Source organism: Leucoraja erinacea, chromosome 3, assembly GCF_028641065.1.
Source record: "Leucoraja erinacea ecotype New England chromosome 3, Leri_hhj_1, whole genome shotgun sequence".
NCBI lineage: Eukaryota > Metazoa > Chordata > Chondrichthyes > Rajiformes > Rajidae > Leucoraja > Leucoraja erinaceus.
This window is the reverse complement of record NC_073379.1, coordinates 88113941-88138842: the sequence shown is the minus strand read 5'-3', so window position 1 is coordinate 88138842 and position 24902 is coordinate 88113941. Positions and strand designations below refer to the sequence as shown.

The window sequence follows — 24902 nt, the reverse complement described above, 5'->3', positions numbered from 1 at the left end:
AGGTTTCACGTTCTTGAATTTGTTCTTAAATGCTTAAATTTCCCTATCTTTAATTTTTTTTTGTGCTTTTTAAAATCTGCAAATGGTTAGTCATATCTGGAATAATCTGTTATAAGGCTATTGCTGAGTTTTGTTTACTAACAACTGGGAAGAAATGATATAGGATGCTTTAAATATACAAGCTTTTTTCCCCATATCTAATTCAATTTCAAAGCTATTGTTGAATTCCATTATCTTTCCCAGCACTTGATGTGCTTCAAAATAAATAGAAGGAAGGGGGGGGGGGGGGGGGGCAATATGTTCCCAACTACTAACATTCTTCATAAAATACCGTGTGTGTACATTAACTTCCTTATCTGTCTGATAATGTCACTTTCTGAAACTCCAAACACCTCTACTTGGCGAAATGATATATATATAATTAAAAGTCTAAACTTGACCACTTCCTGTTTGCGCTGTATATTGATTGTAAAAAGCGCTACCACGTACGGCTGTGATTTTTGGCCATCTTACTCGGAGTACTCCACCGCTCATCAGGTGCCAAGGATCTTTCCCGGTGGGAGGGGTTTTTTTGGCCTTCCATCACAGCTATGTGATGGATGTTTATGTAAAATGTAATTATGTTGTGTCTGGGGTCTATTGTGTGTAATGTATGGCTGCAGAAACGGCATTTCGTTTGGACCTCCAGGGGTCCAAATGACAATTAAATTGACTCTTGACTCTTGACTCTCTTGACTCTTGAGGGGGGAGGAACTATAAAAGCCGGAAGTGTGGGCGTGGCTCAGGCACTGCAAGATGGGGGAGGGAGAGGACACGACTCTCTGTCTTTGGTGTCCTTGCACCCTGCATGAAATGGTATGAAACTGCATTTGAATTTGGTGGCCTTGCCCCATCCAACATGAACAGGTATGAAACTGCACTTGAATTTGGTGGCCTTGCACCCTGCTTGAAGTGGTATGAAACTGCACTTGAATTTGGTGGCCTTGCACCCTGCTTGAAGTGGTATGAAACCACTTGAATTTGGTGGCCTTGCACCCTGCTTGAAGTGGTACGAAACTGCACTTGAATTTGGTGGCCTTGCACCCTGCTTGAAGTGGTATGAAACTGCACTTGAATTTGGTGGCCTTGCACCCTGCTTGAAGTGGAATTTCAAGGAATAGCCGTGTCAACTGCCAGCCCACCAGCCATAAGTGAGTGAGCTGCCAGCCCAATAATCCATTCATCCCACAATGTCCATACTAGCCCTATAGAAACCTGCCTTCAGCCCACAACACCCATACTAGCTCTCCAGAAAGCCCCCCCCACTGGCCACCAATATTGGAATTGGTGGAGAGGTGGAATATTGCCTAGGTGGACCAGCCCTCCCGTGTGAAGATGAAACCCAACGGGTCCCACTGAGTCTAGTGTAATTCATTATTTATAAGGATGTCTGTTCGTATCACAACATCTTTATCTGCTGATCCTGTGCTTGGGGTCAGGTCACACAGCTGTGTCATGCATCTCTACGTCCTCACATTGACATTAACCAAATGTCCAAGTGTGGATCATCTGTAGGTAGCCCTGACATTCCCTCTCTATTCCTCCCCCACCTAAGTCGCACTAGCTTCTAATCTTTACCGTACAAACGGCTTACAATGGCCTTTTTCCTTTATCATCGTCACTTTGTTGCATATCTTTTATTCATTGTTCCTTATCTCTCCACATCACCGTCTATATCTCGTGTTTCCCTTATCCCTAAGCAGTCTGACGAAGGATCTCAAACCGAAACGTCACCCATTTCTTCTCTCCAGAGGCGCTGTCTGTTCCGCCAGATTTTTGTGTCTATCTTCGATCATATGAGCATGTTCCACTGCCCTTGCCTTGTTCTGCTGAGCAATGCAGCCGTTATGTACATCTGACTTTTTTTAAACTCCCTGTCCTAGTGCAACTCAGGGGCTTGCTGGTTGAAAATACCATGTGCCATGTGTGAGCATGAGTTTCAGATTACGCTCCTGTGTTTTGTTACAGATTCAATTATGACTCTCCATGAGGTACTGAACAAGCTGGGCACGAAACAAGGAATCTCCACAAATCCAACCAGTGGCTCACTACAAACTAGCACTTCAGGCACCAATCTAGTAGGTGTCATGCGTTAATATAAGGTGTTGGTACTATGAACACAAAACCAGTTCTCGTATATTGAATACTTGTCTTAGAATATGATCGATGTGTTTTTCTTTTATAAATTTGTCCTTAAAGGCTTTTCTTCAGATTGTCAGATGATCCAGTTGGTTTATCTCCTTGGAATTTTTAGCTCTCTGGATAGGGAAGTTCAGATAAATGTGCTTTATCTTAATGCACACTGCTTGTCACCAGGGTATCGGAGAAGAGCCAATTGATTCACTGATTACCTGACCTCCTGAAAACTGGTTGAGTGTTGGGTTTAAATACATATTTAAATGTATTTTAAATATCATTATAGATCGTCATAAAACCTGCATCTTAATTGTTCAAGTCGTCAACTTTATTTGTCACATACACATACAAGATGTACAGTGAAATGAAAGTGGCAATGCCTGCAGGATTGTGCAAAACAACAGAACAGAACAGAACAGAACCAATCTTTACATTTTTTTTTAAAGGACACAACAGTAATTACGCCCTGGTGAGATAAGAGTTTACAGACCTGATGGCCTGTGGGAAGAAGCTCTGTCTCATCATCTCTGTTTTCGCAGCGTGACAGCAGAGACGTTTGCCTGACCGTAGCAGCTGGAACAGTCCGTTGCTGGGGTGGTAGGGGGTCCTTCATGACCTTGCTGGCTCTGGATCTGCACCTCCTGGTGTTTAGGTCCTGCAAAGGGGGCGGGGGGAATGTAGTTCCCTTTGTGCGTTCGGCCGACTCACTACTCTTGGCGGAGCCTTCCTGTCCTGGGCAGAGCTGTTGCCAAACCAGATCGAGATGTTCCTGGACAGGTTGCTTTCTGCAGCACCAGAGTAGAAGGATCCTCAGAGAGACTCTGATTTTCGTCAACTGCCTGAGGTGGTAAAGGCACTGCCTTACCTTTATCACCAGTGTGGCAGTGTGGGTTGTCCATGTCAGATCCTCTGTGATGTGGACTCCCAAGTATTTAAAGCTGCTCGGGTGCTGAGTTCCATTTTCAATTTCTCAAATGTATATTTGTCCATATGCAATGATCATCTCCCACATTGGGCGGCACGGTGGCACAACGGTAGAGTTGCTGCCTTACAGCGCCAGAGACGCAGGTTCAATCCTGACTAAGAGTGCTATCTGTACGGAGTTTGTACATTCTCCCTGTGACAGCGTGGGTTTTCTTCTGCGCTCTGGTTTTCTCCCACGCTCCAAAGACGTGCAAGTTTAAAGATTAATTGGCTTCGGTAAAAATAATTGTAAAATGTGCCTAGTGTGTAGTATCGTGCTAGTATACGGGGTGTGATTGCTGGTCAGCATGGACTTGGTTGCACAAGGGCCTGTGTCTGCGCTGTATCTCTAAACTCTCTTTGACACTGATTACCATTGTCACATCGCTTGCCCTCAATGCTCTGGAGTGGACACAGTTGAAACACAAATAGGCCAATCACATACAGCATGGAAACAGGCTCTTCAGCCCAACTTGTCTAAGCGGACAATAGATGCCCCATCTATTCTAGCTCACTTGCCCACATTTGGCCCATACCCCTCTGTACCGTTCCTATCCATGTACCTGTCTAAATGTCAAATGTAATGCAGCTTCAAGTACTATCAGTGTTGGGTGTTACCTCTTGCTTTAGAATGGTGTCTTTTTTTGTTGCCCAGGAAGATCTTCTGCATTAAAAACAATATAATTAGGGAAATTGTTGCATTATGCGAGGGGCAGTAGGTTGATCTAGGACTAGTTAATAATGAGGTAGTATGCGTTAGTACTACAGGTGCACAACCTTTTATCCGAAATTCCAAATAACGAAAAGCTCCGAATACCGGACATTTTTTCGGTCCTTGAAGAAAGGTCCTTGAAGACGTTCACCGAGGGCAGCCCGCAGAGGTGACAGCGGAACCTCCGGTCGGTCCTCGAAGAAAGGGGAACTAAATCCCCATTCATAAAAGAGAAGGTGAGGGTATATTGCGCGGGAGGGTTAATAATTGACAATCTGCTGCTGCCTGCCCGCTGAGTTAAAAAGTTCCCACGGTAGACTCACAATACACAGTGTATCGTGAGTCTACCGTGGGAACGTTTTAACTCAGCGGGCAGGCAGCAGCAGATTGTCGCTCCCTTCAGCTTCACCCCACCTACACCCCTCTGCTTCCCGGCCATGTGTGTGACCCCTTCCCTCCCCTCTCCAGCTCCCCGCCCATTGCACCGGCGCGGGGGCTTTGCACTGTCTTAACATCGGCGATGCCAGCAGGCCAGTGCCAGTCACCGGAGCACGGAGATCCCAGAGACCCACAGCCAGCAGCAACTCTAGCCCAGCCCTGTTCCAACTCCAGAGGAACCCGGGTTGCGGATGAGGGGGCGCAGCTCGGGCTGTGGGCGAACTGCCACTTGTCGCCGTAGCGGCCCATCGGGGAGCGGGTTCCTCTGGAGTTGGAGGGGGAGGGGGGCATTGTGCTGTTTGATCGCCCCCTGCTATCCCAGGGACAGGGAGACACAGCGGCTTTTGAGAATGGTGGGCAATCACTTCTAAAGTTCTGCCCACACAGTCAGTACACCTCTCCTACACTTGTCTCCCGCACTAAGATTATCTCGCAGAGAATGATCCCAGCGTAACCCTCCCTATTCTCTCCTATTGTGCAAGAAAAAACTATATTGAAGACTCAAACACGCGATCGAGTAACTGCCGGGATCGAGGCGCAAACTCGCGACCTTGCGGATATGAGTCGAGCACTCTACCACTGAGCCAGCCGTTAAAATCTACGCTAAATATCTTCCATTCCGAAAGCCGAAAAATTCTGAATTATAAAAAAGTGTCTGGTCCCATGGCTTTCAGATAAAAGGTTGTGCACCTGTATAGATAATGAGATTTTTTTCCTTCAGCTTTGTTTGAAACTGCATATGTGTAGCAACCTCACTATGTCTTGTCTTTTGTTAACTTTTTTTAAATGCAGATTGAGGCAATAGGTAAAAGATTGTCTGCACCTGAATATGCCTACACCAATCTACAGCCCATTCTCTACGCTCTTGGAGTTGGCATGACAACAAAAGATCCAGATCACTTGAAGTTTCTTTTTGAAAGAAATGAAGAGTTCTCATGTTTGCCTTCTTTTGGGGTAATTCCTGCCCAAGCTGGCATGTTTGGTAGTCTTGCATCTGTTCCTGGACTGAACATTGACTTCACAAAGGCAAGTCTAGCAGCTGTTTTGAATAATCTTTCATTGATTTCAGAAGCCTTACATAAATTTCCTACCATGTAGGAAACATTTCTTGTAATATGTTGTCTTCAACGGATTTAAGATTCCATAGGTTTAGTCCAAATTAATATTAAAATAATTTCTATATTCTTGATGCTTTCAGGATCATATTTTTAAAATAAGATCACATGTAAAATCTAAATGATCTTAGTTATTATTTTTGTTTGGAAGTTTTCAAGGGAATTTTTCTTTGTCTCAAAAGAATATTTTCCCATCTAATTTTCTGTTATTCCCTATTGCCCTTAAGCTGGGAAAGTTATGCTGAAGTACTATTTCAGTACAATGCTTGCACTTTAATGAGGTTGCAGGATATAGAAATTCATTCATTACTGCCTGAAGCCGAAAAATAGATTGTAGTGCTCTTCCTGAATAGCTTTTCAGTTGTTCAATCAAGAGTTCATTGTGCATCTTGATTATTTTAAAGATGGGTGCTCATAAGTTGCTATTTTGAAGGAAAATAAGTTTTTGTTTTCAAAACCATTGGATGCCATATCTGTAATATTCAGCAGCGTTTTTCACCTTTCATGAAGGTATTTCTTCTTGTTCTGGAAAGGCTTGAAAGCTGTGCTGTATCTTGTGAACGTGTTTTTGTCAAATTTGAGTTGATTGGCAATTACAGGCAGCATAACCAGTAATACCTTATAGTGTCCAGTAATAATTTGTTATTGTATGTCATCTGAATCTGTGAATTGATTGTGTAATACTTTGTCGATTATAGTGCACCTGAGGATGAATAAGATCCCTCAGAGACTTTGCACAGTTAGGACACTTGCTTCACTGTACTATATGAAAAACTTGGGACACTATTGATCAAACTTGCATTCACTCCCCAAATTGATATTTACTGCATTACCTCTGAGAAGTTCTCAAAATTAATTCTGTACTATATATTTGAGATTTCATCTGACCAGTTCATTTCTACATGAGATCTGTTCTTGACTGCTGCTTAACTGTCTCATTATGTCATCTGGTCTTACCCTATCAAAGACATTCTGTGTGTTCCTCCCCACTCCATGTCTCTGCATTTTCTCAGCTACCCAACTAACTTTCTTTCTCTTTCATAGTTTGAATTAAACATTATGGACCTGAAGCATCAAATATTTCTCTTTCCATATTTACTGTCAGACCTGAGTGTTTCCAGTATTTTCTAGTTTAAAAAAAAAAAAAAAAATCATACACCATAGACATAGGCTCTTCGGTCCAACTTGCCCATGTCGACCAAGATATTTCATCTACAAAGTCCCACCTGCCCTTATTTGGCCCATATCCCTCCAAACCTTACCTGTCCATGTACCTGTCCAAATGTATTTTAAACATTGTTATATTACCTGCCTCAACTACCTCCTCTGGCAGCTGGTTCCATATACTCTGTTTAAAAAAAAGTTGCCCCTCAGGTGCCTATTAACATTTTATCCTCTCACCTTAAAACTATTCTTGATGCCCCTGATGAAGCCGAATTTTAGTTAAAAATATGTTTATTAAATTGGCCTAGGCTAGCTTACAGCTATATTTAGTGTCAAATCTTCTCAACTACTATAGAAATTGCATTGCATCCTCCCCAAGTGCTCCAGAGAGGACACAGAGATATCTTTGAAGTAAGATCAAAACGTGACCAATGTACAACTGTAACATAGGAATCTCAACTGCTCACATCTTTGAAGCACCCTGACCAAAGATGTTTATGCCAAAGTGACCAAAAAGAACCTTAAAATGACCACCCTATTTTTTAGATATCTTGTACTTGTAAACAAAAACTATTGACCTGCTCTCCTGTGAAACCCCTGTGCCTCTACCATGACAATGTCCCTGGGGCACTGTCAAAAACTATGTAGGTTCTGTAATTCTGGTTTGTGAAGAGGACCAACAGTTAGTGTCTACGTTGGACATTAGCTGGAATTCTCGCTCCCTTCCATCGGCCGATGTTAAGTAAAGTTTTGAACTGGTCTACCAGACAGTTTGTGTGGTGTATGTTTATTAAGAAGCGAACCTGGTTTAGTAGTTAAGATAAGTAGCTTTTTCACCCCTACTCTGGATAAAATACACTGTTTATTCATCCTATCTATTCCCCTAATGATCTTCTACACTACTATAAAATTGCTTTGCATCCTCCTGTGCTCCAAGGAACACAGTGCCAGCCTGCTCAACGTCTTGTACAACTGTAACATAACATCTCAACTTCTACACTCAGCACCCTGACCAAAGAATGCCAATGTACCAAAAGCCTTTGTGACCACCCTATTTCAAGATGCTACTTTCAAGGAACTATGTACCTGCTCTCCTAGATCCCCGTGCACTACGACATTCCCTGGGGCACTGTCATTCACTATGCAGGTTCTGCCCTGGTTTGTGTTCCCAACTTATCTGCATTAAAATCATTCCTCAGCCCACTTGCCCAACTGATCAAAGATCACTTTAGTGTTACCTGCAAACTTACTAATTCTGCCTATCTTCTTATCCAAATGTTTTATTAACGCATTGCATTTATTTTTGCAGCAGAATGGATAACTTTGACTGGGATTGGCTTGGTGTGAAAGAGTTGGATGAATAGGAATCTTAAATGTGCGTTAAATTTCGACCAGGGCATCGAAAGATCAGTTCTTTATTGTCTTATTGAGCAATATAGAGGATAAATCTTCAGAGCCTGATGCGATGTAACCTCGATACTTTTGGGAGGCAAGTGGGAAGATTCCCGAGGTCCTGATCGAGATACTTAAACGTTTGGCTACAGGGAAGGTGCTTGATGACTGAAGACTGAATGTGCTACCTTTATTCAGGAAGGACAGTGTAATAGCCCTGTCTCACGGTACGAGTTAATTCCAAGAGGTCTCCCGAGTTTAAAAAAAATCAAACTCGTGGTAAGCACGGAGAATGAACGTAGTGGGTAGGTCGGAGCTCGGGACGTCTCTTAGCACTAACGGCAGGTACTCGGGAAGACTCGCTAACGGTAGGTAAGCACGGGAAGACTCGTGAAGATTTTTCAACATGTTGAAAAATGTCAACGAGAGCCCTGAGTACCGACGCGTGGCCATTACCGTAAATCTCAGAGTTCGAATCAGGGTAAACTCGGGAGAGCTCTTGGAATGAACTCGTACCGTGGGACAGGGCTTTAAAGCCGGGCGATCATAAGCCACTTACTCCACCATAGAAATTATTTGAAAAACAAAACTCTAGGTAACAGGGTTAATTTACATAGGGAAAGATAGGGATTGATAAGGAATAGTCAGCACAGATTAATGGTTTTCGTATTGTCACATGTACCGAGATACAGTAGTAGTGTGGAAAATTCAAGACTCTATTAAAGATGTAGGAACAGGGAATGTAGATAGCAATAATTGAATGGGTGGTGTCAATGTGGATTTATTAATGGATAAGTCACACTGGATAAATCTATTTGAGCTTTTGTTTTGACGTTGCAACAGAATATATAAGCAACCCAGCGAATGCTTTACGTTCAGACTTTGAAGGCTTTCAATAGAGTACCTCACTTTAAACATATGAACAATGTAAGGGCACTTTATTTTAACTTCAAAATAACATCTTCAGTCTCTGTGAAGAATCTGCATCGTCTTTCTGTTTTCCTTCATACATACCAATAGAAATTTTTAGCGCTTTTGTTTTTCTGCTTACCCTTTCCATATCAATATCTTAGTAACACTTTCCTGGGTTTCGAACATTTTCCTGTTGTCTGCCTTACTGCTCATTTTGACAGCATTGAGCTTTTTCCCCTGATGTAATGCGACCTTCAAATTATTAGCTACAACCACATCACTTTTCCAGGTAACCATTTGTGCCTTAGTGGAATAAATGTTTATTATTAATGAAGTGCTTTATTTTAAAATCTTGCTTAAACCTTTTTTTTGCAATTAAATGGTTTATAACAATTTAGAGATTCATAAATGTGTGTTTGGTTTTCTTCGTTTATTATAGTTGCTACATGGTGAACAATATCTGGAACTGTACAAACCACTGCCTACTTCAGGTAACTACATGTTTTATAATGCAGAAGTTAATTCTAATCGAAGCATTGAAATACCACTGTTGTTCCAAAACCAAATAATCTGAAAATAGTTGCTTTTATTGAAAAACCAAGTGTCAGTACAATAACGTTGAGAGTCGATGGGGGAGAAACTGTTTGCTCATTCCAGAGGGCAGTAGTTCAAGCTATTCAGAGAAACACCAAACGACAGATGATTTATTTCTATGTAGCAAATTGTTAAGTATCTGGCAATTATTACAAGGTGGCAGTAACTCAGAACTAAATTGGCTGTATACTAGGAAATTTAAAATTCGAAGGACTGTTGAGGTGGGACTAAGTAGTCAAGTCCTTTAAATAACAAGTTTGTGTGCAATAGGTTGAATGAATTTTGTTCTGTCATTAAATTAAGTCAGCTTTTCCAGCCATGATTACGTTTAATGAACGTACCTTGTGCAAAATCCACAAATTACCTTGAAAAGGACAAATAGAAGCTAGTTTTAATTTGAGATTGAATTGTGTTACTAACAAGAAGATGTATAACAGCAAATAACTTGAAGTGTATTGTAGAGGTCATGGTCATCAACTTGCAACTACACTAAGCTGTGGAATTGCTTCAGTAAATCAGTTAATTTGTTTTTTAGAACCAAGAGAATAGTAATGTTGTAAACACTTAGCTGCCTTTCAAGGGAGAGAACCCATTGGATGTTTGGGCAACTTTTGATGGGGATCTTGAACATTGTGAATGATTCGTAAACACAGTGAAGCCAGAAAATCTAATCCCAACCAATCCCTTTTCCCCATGTAGAACAATTTAGGTTCTCGACCAACATAGAAACATAGAAAATAGATGCAGGAGTATGCCATTCAGCCCTTTGAGCCTGCACCGCCATTCAATATGATCATGGCTGATCATCCAACTCAGATCGTCCAGCCTTCTCTCCATACCCCCTGATCCCTTTAGCCACAAGGGCCACATCTAACTCCCTCTTAAATATAGCCAAAGAACTGGCCTCAACTACCTTCTGTGGCAGAGTGTTCCAGAGACTCACCACTCTCTGTGTGAAAAATGTTTTTCTCATCTCGGTCCTAAAGGATTTCCCCTTTATCCTTAAACTGTGACCCCTTGTCCTGGACTTCCCCAACATCGGGAACAATCTTCCTGCTTCTTGCCTGTCCAACTCCCTAAGAATTTTGTAAGTTTCTATAAGATCCCCCCTCAATCTTCTAAATTCTAGCGAGTACTCAAATCCTTTTGCAATGAATGCTAACATACTATTCGCTTTTTTCACTGCCTGCTGCACCTGCATGCCTACTTTCAATGACTGGTGTACCATGACACCCAGGTCTCGTTGCATCTCCCCTTTTCCTAATCGGCCACCATTTAGATAATAGTCTACTTTCCTGACTTTGCCACCAAAGTGGATAACCTCACATTTATCCACATTATACTGCATCTGCCAAACATTTTCCCACTCACCCAGCCTATCCAAGTCAACTTGCAGACTCGTAGTATCCTACTCACAGCTAACACTGCCCCCCAGCTTCGTGTTATCCGCAAACTTGGAGATGTTGCATTCAATTCTTTTGTCCAAATCATTAATATATATTGTAAATAGATGGGGTCCCAGCACTGAGCCTTGCGGTACCCCACTAGCCACTCCCTGCCATTGTGAAAAGGACCTGTTTACTCCTACTCTTTGCTTCCTGTTTGCTAGCCAGTTCTCTATCCACATCAATACTGAACCCCCAATACCGTGTGCTTTAAGTTTGTATCTCTTATGTGGGACCTTGTCGAAAGCCTTCTGAAAGTCCAGATCCAAATCCACTGGTTCTCCCTTATCCACTCTACATGCGATACAACCAAAGAATTAGGCCGTTGAAACCCTTGAGCATATTCTGAAATTTCACAGTTGGAGTAGTTGGTGATCTATCTCCATAAATCTGCCCATGTTTCTACTTCATATCTTTCGTAAGCCTCAGTCGATCGTTAATAATTGACCTGGAAATAATTGACATTTACAGAAACGATTTCCAAACTTCCTCATGTGGATTTTTTTCTTATCCACAACTAATCCGTTCCCAAACGTATGCTTTTTACACTGTCAATTCTCTTTGCTTTCACAAATCGTTCTCTACAATTGAACATCTAATCCATGCATTCACAAAATCTCATTTCACAGCATTCCTGCTCTGTTATCTATTACCTGCAGACCATTCGAAATGCCTCATCTCGCCTTTCAAAATGCTAAACTTCCTTCTTGCAAACTTTATCCTTGCTAAGCGATCTTGGCTTTTTATGTCCGTGAAAACTGGATTCATGTTTCTCATTCAAAACATTAACTTCCACCATTGAAACTCTGTGCACACCTTGATCCCCATCCCACTCCCACATCCTTTATTGCTTTTGCCCATTTTCTTTGCACAGCCTAAATTCAAGTCAAGTCAAGTTCAAGTTGATTTGTCACATACACATACGAGATGTGCAGTGAAATGAAAGTGGCAATGCTCGCGGACTTTTGTGCAAAAGACAAACAACAAAACAACCAAACAAATTATAAACACAATCATAACACACATATTCTTTTACATAATAAATAATGGAAGGAAAAACGTTCTGTAGAGTTAGTCCCTGGTGAGATAGGCTTGAGATAGACAGTCCGAATTGCCTCTGGGAAGAAACTCCTTCTCAGCCTCTCTGTTCTCACCGCATGGCAACAGAGGCGTTTGCCTGACCGTAGCAGCTGGAACAGTCCGTTGCAGGGGTGGAAGGGGTCTCCCATGATTTTGTTTGCTCTGGAGTTGCACCTCCTGTTGTATAGTTCCTGCAGGGGGTGAGTGAAGTTCCCATAGTGCGTTCGGCCGAACGCACTACTCTCTGCAGAGCCTTCTTGTCCTTGGTAGAGCAATTCCCAAACCAGATTGTAATGTTCCCGGACAAGATGCTTTCCACCGCCGCTGCGTAGAAACACTGGATGATCCTCGGAGACACTCTGAATTTCCTCAATTGCCTGAGGTGGTAAAGGCGCTGCCTTGCCTTACTCACGAGTGCTGAGGCGTGTGATGCCCATGTCATATCCTCAGAGATGTGGACTCCCAGATATTTAAAACAGTTCACCCTATCCACAGGATCCCCATTTATCCTCAATGGAGTGTACGTCCTCGGATGATGTGCCCTCCTAAAGTCCATGATCAGCTCCTTCGTTTTTTTTTGATATTCAAGAGGAGGCTGTTGTCCTGGCACCAGAGTGCTAGATCAGCCACCTCCTCCCGGTAGGCCCTCTCATCATTGTCTGAGATCAGGCCCACCACCACAGTGTCATCAGCAAACTTAATTATTGAATTGGAGCTGAACCTAGCCACACAGTCATGTGTGTACAGGGAGTACAATAGGGGGATGAGGACGCAACCCTGGGGCGATCCTGTGCTCAGGGTGAGGGACTCCGATGTATTCCCTCCCATCTTGACTACCTGGGGCCTGGCGGTGAGAAAGTCTAGGACCCAGGCACACAGGGAGGTGTTGAGCCCCAATTCCAGTAGCTTCCCGGCCAGTCTGGTGGGGACTATCGTGTTGAAGGCTGAACTGTAGTCTATGAACAGCATCCTCACATAGCCCCCCTTCTGGCTGTCCAGATGGGAGAGAGCGGTGTGCAAGACCTGGGAGACCGCATTGTCCGTGGACCTGTTCGGAACGGTATGCGAACTGCAATGGGTCCATGTTCCGAGGGAGGAAGGCGCAGATATGATTCTTCACCAGCCTCTCAAAGCATTTCATGACTACCGAGGTAAGGGCCACCGGACGGTAGTCATTCAGACAGGCTAGGGAGGCATTTTTTGGTACCGGTACAATGATGGATTTTTTGAAGCAGGCAGGGGCCACGGACTTGTCCAGGGAGAGGTTGAATAATGTAGTGAGCACTGGAGCTAGCTGCGTAGCACAGGACTTGAGTACTCGCCCCGAGATGCCATCGGGGCCTGCAGCTTTTCTCGTGTTCACCCGTGTCAGTGCCCTCCTCACGTCGTGCTCGGACAGCGAGAATGTGTGCACATTCCTCCCTTCAGCTTCGGTAGCCAGCCCGCTGGCGTTATTGTCGATAGTCGGAAGACCTATGGTGGTGTTGCCCCTCTCGAAACGAGCGTAGAAGGAGTTCAGGTCGTCAGCTAGGGAGGTGCCGGCACATGCGGATGAGGGAGGGGTGCTCCGGTAGTTGGTTACAATCCGTAGCCCCTGCCACAGGCTTCTGGTGTCCTGCTGCTCCATCTGTAACTCCATCTTGTCCCTGTACCTCCTCTTTGCGTCCTTCACCGCCCTTCGCAGTCGGTAGGACTCTGCCTTGTAGACGTCCATGTTTCCTGATGCCAGGCCCGAGTTGTAGGCAGCGGTGCGAGCATTCAAGGCCACACGGACAGACCTGTCTACCCAGGGTTTTTGGTTCGGAAAGGTGCTTACCCTTACCGTGGGGACGATGTTGTCAGTTATTGTTGCGATGAACTGTTCTTGTGCAACAGTGTACTTACTTCCCAGTGTTGAGAAATGTTTAATTAAAAGTTGTGCAATTCACATTGCTGCTTATTAATACTGTGACTTAATTGAGCTGATGTAAAGTGAAAGCGTTTTCGCAAACCAGACTTGACGTTTTAGAGTTAAGAAGTTTAATCGTTTAATGCTAACTGTGTTTGTTGTCATTGTTAGGGACACTGAAATCAGAGTGCATCATTGCAGATATTCTTGATAAAGGATCTGGTGCTGTCCTACTTCTAGATGGTGAGTTATGTCATTAACATTTTCACATTGAGTTTCATTGCAACTCTTATCTACTTAAAGCAATTTTTGTCAGGCTTTGGCATTTTTTTTTCTTTTAAGTTTGCTATTTCTTTCATTCTCGCAGTGTATAAAAGAACAAATGTATTGCCAATAATAAAAAAGGGATATTGGATGAAAATAGCAACACTGTTATATAATTCTGATCTAAACATGCTCCCCATGAAATTTGAACATTTATTTGAACATGTATTTGATTATCTGTTTACTTTGGCACTTTGCAATTGAGCACAGCACAGTGGCTCAACTAGTAAGTAGTGCTGCTGCATCACAATGCCAAGGCCCCTGGTTAAATCCTGTCCGTGGGTTTTTGTCTGTGTGAAGTTTGCACATTTTCCCTGTGACCATGTGGGTTTCCTTCGGGTAGTCTGATTTTCACCCGCATTCCAAAGACATGGATTTGTCGGCTAATTGGCCTCTGTAAATAGGAGGGAATGTGAAAGTGGGATAACATTGAATGAGTGTGAATGTGTGGTTGACATGGACTCGGTGGGCTGAAGGGCTGTGTCTCTAAAGTAAACAAAACTTTTCATGGAGCAAAATGCAAAGGCAACCATATTTGGGTCAACTCGCATCACTTTGGAAATTTGATGAGCACTTCCAAATGTGAAATAATTTGAGTATTGCTGGGGAAATTGGTTCATTTGAGCATATAATTGAGCAGTCCTTTAGACAAATATGTTTTAAATAGTACTCTTGGAGCAGAACCAACGAACGCAAGTCCTACTGGTTACTCTCTAACCTTTAGGCTCCTCGTCCCCTGTGCCGCAGTCCATTTACTGATCACAGTAATGACCTGCTCAGGTCCTAACATCTCTTTCCTTTCCACTCCCCAAAACACAAAGGTGGTTTTGATCTCCAACTAGCAGAACTTGCCAATCTCTTCAGGCATCCACCTTCAGTGCCCCCAACCATGGGCACCAGAATTGGCATTCCCATAACCCTTTGACTGCTGAGTTTCACCTTTTCTTCCTCCTAACATTTGAGACCAAACTTTGGATCTGGATATGCAAAGGCAAATGTGAAGACAATTCAGTAGCACTTGAGTAGAAACGAGGAGCTGCAGACGCTGGTTTACAAGAAAAGACACAAAGTGCTGGAGTAACTCATGGGTCAGGCAGCATCCCTGGAGAACATGAATAGGTGACTTTTCAGGTCATGACCCTTCAGATTGTAGAAAGGACGCCTATCCACATTCTCCAGAGATGCTGCCAGACCCGCTGAGTTACTCCAGCACTTTGTGTCTCTTTTTCAGTAGCACTTGCTGTGGTGGACCAGCAATCAAGTAGGTTGCACATCATTCAGCAGCCATATAGTGAAATTTAATGTGCACATCATTTCTGGATCGCCATCACCTTGTTTAGAAAGCAATAATTTCAAAAATACCAATACATTGCTGCAGTTGGAAGGAAGAATATAGGTTATACCCCAGGAGGGTGCAGAATATTGTCTTGTTGAAGGGATTTGTCATAAATCATCCTGCCGATTACTAAATATTATTCTTGGTTCTTATTATTCTTATGTGCTTGGTAATTTTTTATAATTTGTATGTATTTTCTATCACATTGCATTTACAGGAACTTGGCCCAGACTATATACAAAGTTAACAGTAATACTGATTTTTTTTTTCAGTTCATACTTACAATGAGAGCGACCTGGTCTGCTTTAACCAGTTCTCTTTATTTGTTGTTGGAGCTGGAGGCTTTGGCGGAAAAAGGACGTCTGATAAAGTTAAGGTATGTTAGTTGGAAGAATGTTTTTGCAAATTCCCCTTGTCATTCCCCTTGCCAGACTATTTAACTGCAAGATTGTGTATGTTCACACAAACCAGTCCAAGCAAGATGAATATGTAAATAAATGTGGTGATGTTAAACATGGCATATTTCATAGTAACATTTAAAAGCTCATGTATTTTTAAATTTGATGGTTATTAAAATATAATACATTTAAATCTTAAATTCTAGCAATAACATGTTATTAGTCTTGCGCTTAAATCTATGCAGCAGAAAGTGCTAGGGATGCAAAGGTATTTTTCTATAATTTAAGAACATTTCTAAGAATTTCAATCTTATTTTGTGTCACATGAACCTCTAATGTGTATTACTGAAAAAAACCTTGCTCAACTTCTTCAACACCTCAGTCTAATCTGCAATCTGCTTTTTGTTGATATCTTACCCAGAATTTAGTCCTGGGTGGACCACAATTTACCCTAAAGCGTACGACTATGGCCCCATCATAATTATATTTACCTTGTCACATACTGGGCTAGAGTGTTTACGTTACTAGAATATCATTTGACCACTGTGTTCCTTATTTTGAGTTTTTCAGCGTGGAAACGGGACGTTTAGCCCAGCTTGCCCACGCCGCCCAACATGCCCTAATCCAACCTGCCTGTGTTTGGTCCATATCCTTGTAAACCTATCCTATCCATGTACCTGTCAAAATATATTTTAAACATTGTGATAGTGCCTGCCTCAACTGCCCCTTCCGGCAGCTTGTTCCGTATACCCACCAACATTTGTGTTTTAAAAAATCAAAAAAAATCGCCCCTCAGGTTCCTGTTAAATCTTTCCCCCCTTACCTTGAACCTATGTCCTCTGGTTCTTGATTTCCCCTGCACTGGATGAAAGGCTCTGTGCATTTGCCCTTTGAATTCCTCTTTTGATCTTGTACAGATATGTGTTGAGATGTTGGGAAGAATAGAACACCACTCATCCTCCTGCACTAGGAATAAAGTCCTAGCACTTTTGAATAAGGTTCAAATACTCACGAAAGGGCCTGTCCCACTTGGGCGATTTTTCAGCGGGACTGCCGGCGATTTTCAAGTTGACGGACTGCGCGGCGAAACCGGAAGTGGACGGCACTCGCTGAAAAACACACACACACACACAACTGGACACACACACACGGCGAGTGTCAGACACACACACACACACACACACACACACACACACACACACACACACACACACACACACACACACACACACACACACACACACACACACAAAACACAAACACATCGCAAAGGCGGGGGCCAGGGAAAGTGGGGGAGCGTTGTCTGAAATTCACATGGTGCAAAGCCAAGGTGATACAGACACACACCGCGATGAACAGGAAGGTTAAGATTGCTAGCACAGTGTACGGCAAGTCTTTTAAGAGGGAAGGGGAGAAGGGGGGGAGAAGGAGTGGAGACACTTTTAAGAAGCCAGACAACTTTTAATATGCCAGAGATACACAGCTGTGAAGTTCGGCGGGCATTTAACATTACCGGTCGGTTTTCCTTGGTTCTGAAAACTCGTGTGTACGTTTTTTTCCCCCCAATGAACCAATGAAAATGCCCGGTCAGCAAAGGCGATTAGCTAAAACTACCTACGACTACCTCGACCACCCATAACCACATGGAGACCCCACTTCAACTGCACCTACGACTACAAAAGTATCGATTTTCTCCATGGCGACCAATTTTTGATCGCAGAAAATTTTTCAACATGTTAAAAAAATTGTGGCGACCATACTGCGGGAACTCCTCACAACCATGAAGGAGACTCGCCAGAGACCACCAGCGAAATGTGGCGACCATGTGGTGATCATGTGGCGAGCGCAGAGTCTCCTGCACTCGCCTAAAAAGTCGCCTAAGTGGGACAGGCCCATTACACAATGTCATTTACAGCAGCCAATTTAATCTATCAACCAATACCTCTTCAGGATGCAGGCAGGAACTTGAACTTCCATGTAGTCACAGAGAGGATATAAACTCCACAAGGACAGGAGGTCAGGGAGGAATGCAGGTCACTGGAGCTGTGTGACAAACCTAACTTGTTTTCTCTGGAATGTCAGAGGTTATGGGGAAGACCTGATAGAAATATATAAAATTATGATAGGAAAATATAGCCAGAACCTTTTTTCCAGAGTGGAAATGTCAAAGACTAGAGGGAGTAGCTTTAAGGTGAGACGGGCATAGTTTAAAGGAGATGTGCGGCATAAGTTTTTAACTTAGAATGATAGGTACCTGGGACGTTCTGCCAGGGATGGAAGTTGAGACAGAGTGATAGAGGCACTAAAGGCTTTTATAGATAGACACATGGAAATGCAAGGAACGGAGGAATATTAATCAGACAGAGAGAAGTTTAATTTGGTATCATGTGTGGCATGGATATTGTGGGTCGCAGGACCTGTTCCTCTGCTGTACTTTTCTATGTTCTATTTCACAAAATTCATATTGTATGACAGTCAGTTATTTATTGGTTTACCATTGAACATATTATTTATTTTTTGAGTACGTTAATAATATAAGTGTTTTGTTTTGTCCAGGTTACTGTGAATCCTCCCAGTAGACCCCCTGATGCCACAATGACTGATGTAACTAGTACAAACCAGGTATATCTTTCTTGGTTATGCCAGTTTTTATGAGCTTCCTTTCAATAGAAAATCTATTTTTGCAAACCTAACTTGGATGAATTCAAAATACTAATTTAATTTTATAACAATGCACTATATGCTTCCAGTTCATTACTTTTTGATAATATCCTTGAATTACTGATATACCATATTATAGCTGTAGATGTCAGCTACATAAATATGGAGCAGGTGTGCAGTTCCTGGCAGGGTTTAAAAATGTTGCTAACTGGATGAAATTAATGAGTTTATTTTATGTAAAAGATAGATCAGGATGACTTGCATTTGTTTTTCTGTAAGCTCGAGGTAATTTAGAAAATGAAGGACTCGGAAGATTACCTCAATTAATTGAACAAAAGGAAATCTATCCTTTAGCAATATTATCTGTTCCACAATAACTCGTTACTTTTCACCCACCTTATACTGTGTGCTTGGAATTTTTTTATTAAACCGGAAACATTCCTATGGTGTTGCACTGACCGTTTATACAACAGGTCATTGATGCAAAGGAGCTTTGGACTTAGATTGGCATCAAAGAGCCTGGTAGAACTGGTCCATTGGACCAAAGAGAAAATAGTCCAGTGCTTGGGGTCATGCCTCTTATAAAGAAAGATGCCTGTGGTTGTTGGAGGCCATCATTTCAGCCCCAGGGCATCACCACAGGAGTTCCTTTGGGTAGTTTCTTGACCCAGCCATCTTCAGCTTTTTCTTCTATAATCTTCCTTCTATCATGAGATAAGAAGTGTAAATAGACAATAGACAATAGGTGCAGGAGTAGGCCATTTGGCCCTTCGAGCCAGCACCGTCATTCAATGTGATCATGGCTGATCATCCCCAATCAGTACCCCGTTCCTGCCTGCCTTCTCCCCTATATCCCCTGACTCCGCTATTTTTAAGAGCCCTATCTAGCTCTCTCTTGAAAGCATCCAGAGAACCTTCCTCCACCGCCCTCTGAGGCAGAGAATTCCACAGACTCACCACACTCTGTGAGAAAAATAGTTTTTTCGTCTCCGTTCTAAATGGCTTACTCCTTATTCTTAAACTGTGGCCCCTGGTTCTGGACTCCCCCAACATCGGGAACATCTTTCCTGCCTCTAGCGTGTCCAAACCCTTAACAATCTTATATGTTTCAATGAGATTTCCTCTCATCCTTCTAAACTCCAGAGTGTACAAGCCCAGCTACTCAATTCTCTCAGCATATGACAGTCCCGCCATCCCGGGAATTAACCTTGTAAACCTACGCTGCACTCCCTCAATAGCAAGAATGTCCTTCCTCACATTAGCGGACCAAAACTGCACACAATAAACTGCACGGTCTCACTAGGGCTCTGTACAACTGCAGAAGGACCTCTTTGCTCCTATATTCGATTCCTCTTGTTATAAAGGCCAACATGCCATTCGCTTTCTTCACTGCCTGCTGTACCTGCATGTTTACTTTCATAGACTGATGAACAAGGACCCCCAGATCCCGTTGTACTTCCCTTTTTCCCAACTTGACGCCATTTAGATAGTAATCTGCCTTCTCGTTTTTGCTACCAAAGTGGATAACCTCACATTTATCCGCATTAAACTTCATCTGCCATGCATCTGCCCACTCCCCCAACTGTCCAAGTCACCCTGCATTCTCATAACATCCTCCTCACAGCTTTGTGTCACCTGCAAATTTGCTAATGTTACTTTGAATCCCTTCATGCAAATCATTGATGTATATTGTAAATAGCTGCAGTCCCAGCACCGAGCCTTGCGGTACCCCATTAGTCACTGCCTGCCATTCTGAAAGGGACCCATTAATCCTTATCTTTGTTTCCCGTCTGCCAACCACTTCTCTATCCATGTCAGCACTCTACCCCCAATACCATGTGCCCTACTTTTGCCCACTAATCTCCTATGTGGGAACTTATCAAATGCTTTCTGAAAGTCCAGGTACACTACATCCACTGGCTCTCCCTTGTCCATTTTCCAAGTTACATCTTCAAACAATTCCAGAAGATTAGTTAAGCATGATTTCCCCTTCATAAATCCATGCTGACTCGGACCGATTCTGTTACTGCTATCCAAATGTTCGGCTATTTTATCTTTTATAATTGACTCCAGCATCTTCCCCACCATCGATGTCGGGATAACTGGTCTATAATTTCCTGTTTTCTCTCTCCCCTGATGTTTGCACACCACAAGAGAGACAGATATTAAAATTTGCTGAATCAACCCCATAGATGCGGAGGTTACATGAGCCAATCAGACTAATGTAAGACATTGCAAACTTAATGAATTGTGAAATGTGTTTTGAAATGTTGCAAAATTAACAATGCGCGACATGTGCTTTTAAATGTCACGAAATACTGTAATGATTTATATGGAAATGGTTCCTCTTAGATGGGCACAAAATGCAGGAGTAACTCAGCGGGTCAGGCAGCATCTCTTGAGAAAAGGAACAGGTGACGTTTTGGGTCGAGACCCTTCTTCAGACTGAACATGGGTCTCGGCCCGAAACGCCACCTATTCATTTTCTCCAGCATTTTCTCCAGACCCACTGAGTTACTCCAGCATCTTGTGTCTATCGTCAGTGTAAACCAACATCTGCAGTTCTTTCCTACACAACGATTCCTCTGTTCCAGGCTGCTTTATATCGACTGAATGGAGACTGGAACCCTTTGCACATTGATCCAACTTTTGCAGCTTTTGGAGGTAATGTAAAATAACTTCATCAAAATAAATGTTTTGCTCACTGATTTTGTTATTTATGTATAATATCTAACAGTGAATTATAATATAACTGTGCTAATTATTAATAGGATTCAGTTTTCATGTTCTTTTTGATAGTAGGACATGGGCAATGTTATCAAGGGTGCATTTATTATCCACTAGACCAAGTGCAGACCCACTGGGTGTGGGGTGCTGCGGTTTCACACGCACACTGACCACCCCACACACACACACACACATACGGGGGAGAGGGGGGTAGGGGGAGACAGGGTGGGGAGAGGGGAGACCACTGTGTCCCGTCCCCTCAACATGTGGTTGGGGGGGGAGGGGGGCTGCGGCTTCACACACACACTAACCGCCTCCCACACACAAGCGGGGGAGGATGGGGGAGGAGGGGGAGAAGGGTAAGAAGGTAGGTGGAGATGGGAGGGAGGGGAGAGAGAAGGGGGGTGGAGGGAGGGGGGGAGATGGGATGGAGAGGGGGTGGATAGGCAGGAAGAGGATGGGGGAGAGAGGTGGGCGGAGGGGGAGAGAGTGGGGAGTGGGAGGGGGGAAGGGGAAAGGGAGAGCGGCGATGGGGATGGGGGAGAGGAGGGAGGAGGAGGGGGGAGGGGGTAGGGGGATGGGGAGAGAGGGGGGGAGAGATGATGGGGAGAGAGGGGAGGGGGGAAGGGAGAGAGAGGGGAAGGGGGAAAAGGAGAGAGAGGGGATGAGGGTGGGAGGGGAGGACAGTGAGGAGGGTGAAGGGGGAGCTGGGTAGGAGGAAGGTGCAGCAATGTTACAAAATTTTGAGATTTTAAAAATCAAGTCTGCAATTTATCCCATCAGATAAAGCATAACAATAAGTTTAATTTGACACCTAATTCACTTTCATATCTCAAGTATTAAAAAAGTTATGACCATTTTCATACTCGGAAATTAGCATCTTGTTCCCTATTGATTTTCAATGGGCATTACAAAAAAGCTGTGATCTTAGATAGTCAAAAGCACATTTCTTAAGGAAAGATTAACATTTTTAAATAGCCTAAGTGTCCAAAGATTATTCACAAATAATTCACAATATAACATGATTTTTATATCTAATTTACATTAATTTATAGGCCAAATGGAAGGAATTTAGTGCTCAATTGCTGTAAATAAATGCCCATTTAAATCGGTTTTCTAGTGGGTTTCTGTGAACGCGCAGGTTTAGAATGTTGACAGCGCGCTAGATTAGTGCCCTCAAATGCCGAGAAAAATACTGCGGGATATAAAAAGCCCAAAATGAGCTATTCGTTATAGATAATTATAATTATAGGGTTATATACATGCCCCATTTAATGTAAAAATAAGGTACATACCTTTAATTGTTTGCTTTATAAAACCCTGGGGCTGCGAAAGCTTGCGAACTGAACGAGTGCTTTTAAATTTATTATATCTACTATTCGAGGCCTATAAAACTAATAATAGCTTTTGGGACCGGGTCTTGCAGCGATTCTCCGTTAATGATTTACTAGGCTGAAGATCTGCGATTGGAACAGCCTAGTAAAAATCGGGTTTTAAACCCGCCCCCTCCAAACAGCTCCAAAATCACACACAAGGGGTGGGGCAGATGCTCAGCCACGATTCAGGTAGGTTTTGTAACATACCTAGAAGGTGGGTGGTAGAGGGGGAGAGGAGAGGGGGGGGGGAGGAGGAGGGGGAGGAGGGAGAGGGGAGAGGAAAGGAATGGGGGAAAAGGTGGAGAGATTGGAGGGGGAGAGAGAGGGGGAGGGGGAGGGGAGGAGGGAGGGGGGTAGAGGGGAGGGGGGGGTGGAGGGGGAAGGGGGCAGAGGGGTGAGGAAGAGGGGGGTAGAGGGGAGGAGGAGGGAGATTGGAGGGGGGAGAGTGGAGGAGGAGAGAGAAGAGGGGGGAGAGGGAGGAGGAGGGGGAGAGAGAGGAGGGTGAGAGAGAAGGGGAAGATAGGAGGGGTAGAGGTGGAGGGGGGACGGGGAGTGGAGGGGATAGATAGGGAGGGGGGTAGGACTACTTGCTCTATTTGATTTTATTTGATTGTGCATGCCAGGTTGATTGCATTCGTGGGACCACGTGAGGGTTCCAATCTCCCACCACTATCCCATTATGATGTCATATGTAAATGAGATCCATTGTGATTAGACATCTGCGAGATGGCACTGTGACATGCGGCAGTTTGATTTTAATTTTATTTGATGTTTTTTACTAAAAAAGCAGGGAAATTAATAAGCAAATTTTCTAATTGTGGAGGAGGAAAAACTCTACAGGAATATGTAAACATTTCTCCGTTACGACATAGGGTGGAGGAGTAAATCCACAAACGCCTTAAACTAATATTCGCGAAATAGAATCTGTTACAAACCAACAAACCAATGAGAGTTTTAATAGTTACTAGACCAGGTGCAGACCTGTTGGGTTTGTTACCCCATCCTGCGGTTGCGGGGGGGGGGGGGGGGGGGGGTGGGTTTGCATGCGACGTCACACACACTAACCACCCCCACACATACACTAACTGCCCCCCCCCTCACACAAGCTAACTACCCCCCTTGATATTATATTAATATTATTAATTGGCAGCGCCTTCGGTTTGCAACAGGAGGGAGGGGCAGGTTTCCCAGAGGGAATAATGGCCTCGAGGGCTGTCTTCTCATCGCGTGCCCCATGCGAGGTTAACGGCCGCCGCCATGTTCTACCATCGGGCAGGGGAGACGTAGAGGATTCAGAAGCCGGTGGACTCCGGTGACTGGCTGTGACCTCCGCTGACCTCCCGATCTGCAGAACGCTCGTTCTTTCTGCGCATTTTGAAGAACGGGGGGAGCCGGGCGAGTGAGTGGGCTGCTTGCTATAGGATTTTTGCTGCGAACAACGGAGAGAGATAGCACCGGCTTGATCTTTGGCTGAGCGGACTGGCGGGGCTTCACGAGCTGCGCCGACAGTGAGGAAAACCAGAACAAAGATCCTGTAGCTGAGCTATAGAATCTTTGCTGCAGAACGTTCTCGATCTTTCTGTGCCTTTTGAAGAACGGGCGAGGGGGGTGGGCGAACGTACCTCGTGGAAAACTGCGCATGCGCGTTGACAGCAGCTGCATTAATCCACAGCGGTAGGGGGGGCGGGGCCAGGAGGCAGGTGGGCCTCGATTGGTGGGCATATGGGCATTGTGACGTCAGCAGCAGGCAAGCGGCGATTATTTTTTTTAAAGTGAGTTTTGTGAACAACTTTATTCAACATCTGGGAAAATAATTGACCGATTAAATTCCTACCGAAATATGTAAAAACCTCCACCTTTTTACGTCTGTTTTTCGAGGAGATACGTTTCAAAGGCAAAATGACATACACACACACACAGTTTTAAAAGTATACTAGACCAAGTAAAATCGCTAGCGAAATGGGAAAATCTTTGGCGTTTTTGGAGGAGAGCCGGGCGGCAACAGCCGTTATGGTCGCTGGCCAGCAGGCGGCGAAAAAATTAGTGAGTGGGGGTGGGGGGGGGGGGGGGGGGGGGGAGAAAAAGGATTTTATTAAAAATGTGTACTGAAAAAAGACAAAATTTAATGAGGAGTGGATGAGCGAATGTAAATGTGAAATGGCTAGCAAAATGGAAAAAATCTCGGCGTTTTTGCATGTGGTT

At 43.7% G+C, this 24902-nt stretch overlaps 1 protein-coding gene across 1 annotated transcript in view; it reads left to right on the top strand.

Annotated features, from left to right (window-relative positions):
• The window catches only part of hsd17b4 (hydroxysteroid (17-beta) dehydrogenase 4), a 110815-nt gene that overhangs the window by 40640 nt on the left and 45273 nt on the right, over window positions 1–24902 (top strand). The window contains exons 12-18 of the mRNA XM_055633148.1: window positions 2008–2117; window positions 5081–5314; window positions 9311–9362; window positions 14050–14121; window positions 15811–15914; window positions 18493–18558; window positions 21192–21261. Coding sequence (XP_055489123.1) covers window positions 2008–2117; window positions 5081–5314; window positions 9311–9362; window positions 14050–14121; window positions 15811–15914; window positions 18493–18558; window positions 21192–21261 — 708 coding nt within the window. The remainder of the gene's footprint in view (window positions 1–2007; window positions 2118–5080; window positions 5315–9310; window positions 9363–14049; window positions 14122–15810; window positions 15915–18492; window positions 18559–21191; window positions 21262–24902) is intronic.